The sequence below is a fragment of the Pseudophryne corroboree genome, chromosome 1, assembly GCF_028390025.1.
Source record: "Pseudophryne corroboree isolate aPseCor3 chromosome 1, aPseCor3.hap2, whole genome shotgun sequence".
Taxonomy (NCBI): Eukaryota; Metazoa; Chordata; class Amphibia; order Anura; family Myobatrachidae; genus Pseudophryne; species Pseudophryne corroboree.
In genome coordinates, this window is record NC_086444.1 from 1025701376 (window position 1) to 1025710535 (window position 9160).

General features: G+C 46.0%; 1 protein-coding gene across 1 annotated transcript in view; it reads right to left on the minus strand.

Moving 5' to 3' along the window:
- DCTD (dCMP deaminase) overlaps nt 1-6997 on the minus strand; it is a 57678-nt gene extending 50681 nt beyond the window's left edge. The window contains exon 1 of the mRNA XM_063920686.1: nt 6886-6997. Within this exon, the coding sequence (XP_063776756.1) occupies nt 6886-6935 (50 nt within the window). The 5' untranslated portion in view covers nt 6936-6997. The remainder of the gene's footprint in view (nt 1-6885) is intronic.
- Between the last annotated feature and the right edge of the window lie 2163 nt (nt 6998-9160).

A 9160-nucleotide genomic window follows, 5' to 3' on the forward strand; every position in this document is an offset into this window, starting at 1 on the left:
ACGTATTAGGTCTGCAAAGACTTCTTGATGAAGTCCCCACTCTCCTGGATGGAGATAGTGTCTGCTGAGGAAGTCTGCTTCCCAGTTGTCCAATCCCGGAATAAAGACAGCCGACAGAGCGCTCACGTGATTTTCCGCCCAGCGAAGAATCCTGGTGGCTTCCGCCATCGCGACTCTGCTTCTTGTTCCGCATTGGCGGTTCACATGAGCCACTGCTGCGACATTGTCTGACTGAATCAGAACCGGTAAGTTTCGAAGAAGACTCTCCGCTTGTTGAAGGCCGTTGTATATGGCCCTGAGTTCCAACACATTGATGTGTAGACATGACTCCTGGTCTGACCAAAGTCCCTGAAAATTTCTTCCTTGTGTGACTGCTCCCCATCCTCAGAGGCTCGCGTCCATGGTAACCAGAATCCAATCCTGAATTCTGAATCTGCAACCCTCCAGTAGGTGAGCACTTTGCAACCACCACAGAAGAGACACCCTGGCCCCTGGGGACAGAGTAATTTTTCGATGTAAGTGTAGATGGGACCCGGACCACTTGTCCAGAAGGTCCCATTGAAAAGTCCTTGCATGGAACCTTCCGAATGGAATGGCCTCGTAGGCCGCCACCATCTTTCCCAGAACTCGAGTGCACTGGTGAACAGACACTCTTTTCAGTTTCAGCAGGTCTCTGACCATGTTCTGGATGTCCTGGGCTTTCTCCATTGGAAGGAAGACCTTCATTTGTTTCGTATCCAGTATCATACCTAGGAACGGTAGTCGAGTTTTCGGAATCAACTGTGACTTCGGTAGATTTAGAATCCAACCGTGTTGCTGGAGCACTTTCAGAGAGAGCGCCACACTGCTCAGCAATTTCTCCCTTGATCTCGCATTTATCAGGAGATCGTCCAAGTATGGGATAATTGTGACTCCATGCTTGCGCAGGACCACCATCATTTCCGCCATTATCTTGGTGAAAATCCTCGGGGCCGTGGAAAGTCCACACGGCAACGTCTGAAATTGGTAATGACAATCCTGTACAGCGAATCTCAGGAATTCTTGATGGGGGGGTGGATATATGGGGACATGAAGGTACGCATCCTTTATGTCCAGAGACACCATAAACTCCCCCTCCTCCATATTGGCTATTATCGCTCTGAGCGATTCCATTTTGAATTTGAATCTTTTTATGTACAGGTTTCGGGATTTCAGATTCAAGATAGGTCTGACCGAACCGTCCGGTTTCGGGACCACAAAGAGGGTTGAGTAGTAACCTCTTCCCTGCTGGTTCATGGGAACCCTGATTATCACTTGCTGTATACACAGCGTTTGAATTGCAGCTAACACTACATCCCGTTCCGACGTGGAAACTGGTAGGGCCGACTTGAAAAATCGGCGCGGGGCACCTCTTCGAATTCCAGTTTGTAACCCTGGGAAACTATTTCTAACACCCAGGGATTCAGGTCTGAGCTGACCCAGACCTGGCTGAAAAGTCGAAGACGTGCGCCCACCGGTGCGGACTCCCTCAGGGGAGTCCCGGCGTCATGCTGTGGGTTTTGGAGTAGCCCGGGAGGACTTTTGTTCCTGGGCGCCTGCCGAAGCAGGTGCTCTTTTGCCTCTGCCCTTACCTCTGGCAAGGAAGGAGGAACGCCCGACCTCTTCTGGACTTGTGCGACCGAAAGGACTGCATCTGATAGGGTGGCATTTTCTTTTGCTGTTGGGGAATATATGGTGAAAATTTTGATTTACCTGCTGTAGCTGTGGAAACCAGGTCCGTCAGCCCATCCCCAAACAATACATCACCCTTATAGGGTAGTACTTCCATATGCTTTTTGGAATCCGCATCACCCATCCATTGGCGAGTCCATAATGATCGTCTCGCTGAGATCGACATGGCATTGGCCCTAGAAGCCAGCAATCCAATGTCTCTTTGAGCATCCCTCATAAATAAGACTGCGTCTTTTATATGGGCTAGAGTTAGGAATATAGTATCCTTATCCATATTTTCAAAATTATCTGTCAGCTCATCTGCCCAAGCTGCAACTGCGCTACACACCCATGCCGACGCAATCGTCGGTCGTAGTACAGCACCCGTATGAGAATAAAAACACTTTAAGGTAGTTTCTTGCCTGCGATCTGCAGGGTCCTTAAGGGCAGCTGTGTCAGGAGACGGTAGCGCCACCTTCTTGGACAAGCGCGTCAGTGCCTTGTCCACAGTGGGAGGTGATTCCCAAATCTCCCTGTCCTGTTTAGGGAAGGGGTATGCCATATAAATTCTTTTGGGGATCTGCGGCCTCTTCTCCGGAGTCTCCCAAGCTTTTATAAAGAATTCATTTAATTCATGTGATGTGGGAAAATTAATAATCTGTTTCTTTTCCTTAAACATGTGTACCCTTGTGTCGGGGACCGAAGGTTCATCCTCAATATGCAAGACATCCCTAATAGCCACAATCATACACTGAATGGTTTTAGTCACCCTAGTGTGCAATTTTACTTCGTCATAGTCGACACTGGAATCAGAGTCCGTGTCGGTAGTAGTGTCTTGTGTTAAGGGACTTTGAGACCCCGACGGGCCCTGTGAATCGGTCCAATCCGAGGATTGACCCCCTGATGCTCCCCTTAATTCAGCCTTATCAAGCCTTTCATGTAAAGATGTCACACTTGCATTTAACCTATGCCACATGCTCATCCAATCCTGAGTCGGCACCAGCGACGGGGACACCACTTATTTGCTCCACCTCCTCCTTGGAGAAGCCTTCCGCTTCAGACATGTCGACACACACTTACCGACACCCCACACACACAGGGAGTTACCTATAAGGGGACAACACCCCAACCAGGCCCTTAGGGGAGACAGAGAGAGAGAGTGCCAGCACACACCCAGCGCCCAAACACTGGAATATATGACCAGATAGCGCTTTTATATATTTATAATGTTAATCTCCACTCACTGCGTCGCCAATGTGCCCCCCTCCTCTTTTTTCCAGCCTGTGAAGCTCAGCAGGGGAGAGAACAGGGAGCCAGCGTTTTCTCATGCAGCCTCTGTGGAGAAAATGGCGCTGGTTAGTGCCGAGGATCAAGCCCCGCCCACCCGACGGCGGGCTTCGGTCCCCTCATGATATTGTAAGAAATTGGCGGGGGTCCGTGGATTTACTGTCCCACAGCCTAATCCAACATATTTATGCCCAAATTGAGGTTTATTGCTGCCCAGGGGGCGCTACCCCCCCCCCTGCACCCTACAGTGCCTCTTGTGTGTGTGTGTCTGGGAGCAATGGCGCGCAGCTTACCGCTGCACGCTTACCTCATGAAGATCTGATGTCTTCTGCCGCCTGAAGTCTTTTCCTCAATACTCACCCAGCTTCTATCTTCGGCATCTGTGAGGAGGACGGCGGCGCGGCTCCGGGACGAACCCCAGGTGAGACCTGTGTTCCGACTCCCTCTGGAGCTAATGGTGTCCAGTAGCCTAGAAGCAGTGACCAACCTTACAAGCCAGCTCTGCTTCTCTCTCCTCAGTCCCACGATGCAGGGAGCCTGTTGCCAACAGGACTCCCTGAAAATAAAAACCTAACAAAATTCTTTAAAACAGCAAACTCTTGAGAGCTCACTGCTTTGTACCCTTTCTCCTCTGGGCACAGAATCTAACTGAGGTCTGGAGGAGGGGCATAGAGGGAGGAGCCAGTGCACACCCATAGTCAAAGTTCTTTTAGGTGCCCTATCTCCTGCGGAGCCCGTCTATACCCCATGGTCCTTACGGAGTCCCCAGCATCCTCTAGGACGTAAGAGAAAACATGCTTACAAAGACTAGTAGTGCGTGTGTGTTATTAAAGTCCGATGACACCAACCATTATTTAGTGACAGTCACAGGAAACTATTGTATCTGTCAGATCACATTAAACTTCACTCATAACATAGGCACAGACTTACAGATTTAGAATAGGAGTTTTTTTTTTTATAACGTAAGCCCTATAAATAATGGTTGCTAGGATATAAAATTACACCTTTCAAGTCTATTGTACAAAGGTCAGCATTTTGTCAATCGGTGTTAATATAGACATCAAGGTTATTGTGCTATTTGCATCGTTCATATTTTGTAGGTCAACGTAAACATTCTGCGAGTGACAGATGTACTTTGGTAGGAATATGGTGCCATAAACAAGCAGTGTGATTAAAGACAGGACTCAATATAACAATATGAGCCACAAACGGCCTTTTTTTGCATTTTGTATTGCAGGGTACAGTTGATAGCCATCAATTCTCAACTGTGCAGTGGTATCGCCTTGTTAGTGGTCTCCCCTTATTGGCTGCCAGTAGCAAAGAGTTAATGTGAAATTTGCATGCATGGCACCTGTCCACCCATGCATATAATTGTTTGACCTCTCCAGCTTTAATGATCCCTATTAATTGCCAGGTAAAGGTAACACAATCCCAAGCTGACATTACATACTGTGGCATCAAAAAGTGTGTTCCACCATCCAATAAATTGCTTACAGGAAAAGTGGCGTCAGTAAGGGGTCGATTCATGAAGCAGTGAAATGAGTGGAGAAGGGAGCCTGTGGAGAAGTTGCCCATGGCAAACAACCAGCTGCTCCGTACAATTGTATAGTATGCAAATTATAAATGTTACTTCAATGCTGATTGGTTACCATGGGCAACTTCGCCACCCTTTTCACTGCTTCATGAATAGACCCCTAAATGAATTAAGTCTTTACTAAACAGCACAAAACAGTGAAGAGCCTTAGGTGCATACACACTAATGGATTTTGAGCTCAAAGTAGGTCACTTTTGGTTGGCTGGGTGATGAGCGCTGATACGCGCTCCCACGTCATCGCTGGCCGCCGCCATCAGTCGGCCTGTTTTACCGGCAGAGTGAACCACTTTCCACAGTCTCCTACTGTGGAAAGTGGTTCACCCTGTGAACATCGTTGGCCGGGTGAAAATCGCTCAGTGTGTATGCACCTTTATTCCCTGTGGAAAATAAGCTCTTCACTGCTTCATAAATAGAGCACTGAATTGTTTATCTCTTGAGGAGTTCTTATCTGCACAGGTGTCATTCCTCCATTATTTATTTTGCAGCGTTTTTATTTTTATGTATTTATAAATTATTTTAAACAACAATACCTATGTTATATACCCTCTTAAACAGACATACATACATACATGAGGAACAGAATAACAAAACATTATCAGAGCATTTGGCTACAGTCAATTTAACCTGATTCTTCACACGTATAGTTTGAGGTGTACACAAGAGAAAGGATGCATTTAAATTATTAGAATAAATAATGAATTGCAGTTACTAGTGACAGCTGTGGTGGTCTTCAGTATGCCGAATGTCGGGATCCCGGCGCACAGTATACCGGCGCCAGAATCCCGACACCCGGTATACTGACATATATTCTCCCTCGTGGGGGTCTATGACCCCCCTGGAAAGAGAATAAAATAGTGTCGCGCCACCGTGCCCGCAGCGTGGCGAGCCCGCAAGGGGCTCATTAGCGCTCGCCACACTGTCAGTATGCCGGCGGTCGGGCTCCCGGCGCCACTATGCTGGTCGCCGGGAGCCTGGCCGCCGGCATACCACACTACACCCGACAGCTGGGTAGTAGTCACTAACAATCACCACTCCTTATCCAAGCACTCCAATGCATTTACTATGGATTAGAAAAAAAGAAAGCCCCCACCAGATGCAATTCACAACTCTGATTGATATAATAGAGGGTATTGAAAGTCTCTCACCCTTCTAGCCCCAGATCTCTGGAGAGAAGTGCAGGACACCTTTATTTTGACGTTAACGTGAATTGGAGGCACACTACCTCAAATGTAGTTACTTATGAAAAATGGTGGGCAGCAGGTGGAGAACTGGGCATCATGCGGAGGGTTATTTCTTCCACAAATGTACACGTACGTCCCATGGTCTGAGAGTAATGGTATCGTAACAGGTAAAATGCTTTAAGAAAATAACGTATTTTTCCTAAAGTAATGAGATTTTCTTCCTATTTTACAATTCTTCTAGTTTCAACCCTATTATTTTTCCATGAAAAGGGTACTTGAGACCAAAGTACAGGATTGCACTATAGTGTACCGTACAAGAGCAGAAGGCCCCAAAATTGGTTGGTGAATGGCAATTCCTCTCACCCCTGCCAGGCAGTAAGGCCAGGTGTGGTATGGAAGGTAGATAGTAACTAGCTCGACCACTATTGGTCGACAGGTCAAAAGGTCAACCTAGAGACCGGATCCCGTAAGGCCACGGAGCAAAGGTCATTCAGCTGCCCCAACAAACTGGCAGATCATCTTCTACCGGTACAATGTTTCACCGTTACATACCTCCCAACATGACCCTCCCCAGGAGGGACAGAATGCTCTGCTCCAGGACTTCCCTCTTAATTTAGGATTGCCATCACCTGTGCTGAAACACCTTTCTTATCCATTAACCTGTTCAACACAGGTGCCGGCAATCAGAAATTAAGAGAAAAGTCCAGAAGCAGAGCATTGTGTCCCTCCTGGAGAGGGTCATGTTGGGAGGTATGCCATTACCATATATTGAGAAATAAGTTTCTCTGTTTAAATATACAGATTCTCTTAACAATAGAATTAAACCTCTGCAAGACCACCAGTTACTGATACACAAATAAAAAAAATTAAACCCTTTCATAATAGTGGCCGTTTGAGATGGAGAACGTCAGGATGGGAAAGCACAGTAGGGGAGGCACACAACACATCCAGTCTTGGTACATATGATATGCAGCTAATTTAATCTCGTGTACGATGCCACACGTGTGTACAGGATGGGAGAGGGCATGCAAATCCCTACAGCGTAGACAGTCGGCGTCCTGTACAGATAGCAGTAACGCACTATCCTACATAACAGCCCCCTGCCCCTGACTACTGTCACCCGGAGATTGTTACCCGCTCCCTCCTCCTGCTGCTGCTGCTGCTGCTGCTGCTTGGCCGCTCATGATCAGTGTTCCTGAGTTCTCACGTGAGGCGGTAACCTTATCACTTCCTGATTTATCCCGGTCTATTCAGAGCCGCGGATTGGCCTGTGTGTGCCACGCCCCTCCCCTGTACTGTGTACATTTACGCGCACCACAGTGCACCGGTGCTGGTGGCAGCCAGGCAGCATTCCCGGGGTGATGCTGGGAGACCGAGCTCTGCTGCTAGTGCTGTGATATGGGGACTTTAGCTCAGCTCCTGTAGTGTGCGCGTTCAGTATGAATCAAAGCTAATAACATGGAGAAATTCTGTGTACACATACGCTAATGCCTATATAATGCTGGTATACTAATATCTGACTGTGTATATTTGTATAACAGTAAAGGAATACGGAATAGTGCCATGCTGACCTAGTGTGGGTATAATTATTAATTATGTTACAGTTTTGAAATGAGGAAAGTTTAGACCTTTACTGTATATTGGCAACTTTGCCAACTCAGTGGTTCCAGAAAAATGATACTAGGTTATATAGTGCAGTCGTTAGGACATAGCTGTTTCAGCATGTTTTGTTATCAGAAATACTATAGGCTAATTACATACTCTCCAACATGACCCGCCCCACTGGGTACAAAATGCTCTGTTTCTGGACTTCCCTCTTAATTTATTATTGCCATCACCTGTGAAGAAACAGCTTTCTTATCATTTAACTAGTTCATCACAGGTGATGGAAATCATAAATTAAGAGGGAAGTCCAGAAACAGAGCATTTTGTACCTAGTGGGGCGGGTCATGTTGGAGGGTCTGTAATTAGCGCAGAATACAGCAATCCCCATAATTCTCTGCGCCCTGCGGTGTAAACTAAGTTATTACATTTAAAAAAAGTTTCTATTTTTGGATATTGACTCTGATAGCCAACACCAATGATTATTGCAATAATCTCCTAACTCGTCTTCCCAAAACGAGACTCTCACCACTACAATCCATTCTGAATGCAGCGGCCAGGCTAATCTTCCTTGCTAGACGTTCATCGTCTGCAGATCCGCTCTGTCAGTCCCTCCATTGGTTACCTGTATCCTACCGTATTCAATATAAAATACCTTTACTCACACACAAGGTCATTAACCAAACGACATCACTTCGCTTATCTCAAAATATCTCCCAACCCGACCTCTTCACTCTTCACAAGATCTGCGTCTCTCATCCACACTCATTACTCGCTCCCACTCACAATTGCAAGACTTTCATTGGGCTGCACCCCCTCTGTGGAATGCCCTACCACGCACAATAAGACTCTCCTCTAGTCTCCAAACCTTCAAGCGTTCCCTGTAAACTCACCTCTTTAGGCAAGCATATCAAATTCCAGAACCGCCTACATAACTTTCATAAACCTTCCTATCACAGTGCATCCACTCTTCATAGTGCACACATATCCTCATATGTCATCTCATTCTTCACTTTCCCTTCCTATCGAAACCGGTTCATCATTGCTGTATGACTATATCATGCAGCCCACCAAGAACCTTTGCAATATGGCAGACAACTATGCAATAGATAGCACCTTTCCTTGTGTATACATGCCTATTTCCCTATAGATTGTAAGCTTGCGAACAGGGCCTTCCTACCTCTATGACTGTTTGTTATTACCTAATTTGTTATATCATTATTTCCAATTGTAAAGCGCAACGGAATTTGCTGCGCTATATAAGAAATTGTTAATAAATAAATAAACACAACCTGAAGATGGCGTTAGCTGTGGGTAGAGCATTACCTTAGAGAGGTTCACTGACAGGTCCAAAGCAGGGGGGAGGGGGTGCATTCAGTAGCACTGCCCAAGGAGCAAGACTAAAGTGGCAGCATGGTGTCGAAGTCAAAAATATTACATAGAAAGAAAATACAAACTCTACACACATATAAGTCGCTATACTTGCAGATACGCGCAGCGAGCACAGCAATATATGGTAACACACGCATTTACACGGATATGCCATAGAGATGGATTCGACACTTATTTCATACAGTACATAATTCTAATAATATCAAGCGCCAGACATCATGATGATTTAAAATTATATAATGAAGTAATGTCATGTATGTGTATTATTTGAACGAAGCAAGATACACCTATCATATTTGGTATTTAAGCAACCAGATTAATGTGTAGATTCATTTGATACTTGTTATTAAGTTGTAGGACATTGCAACAAATAGTTATGAATAAATGTATGAAAGCTAAAATCACTAGTTAGGAC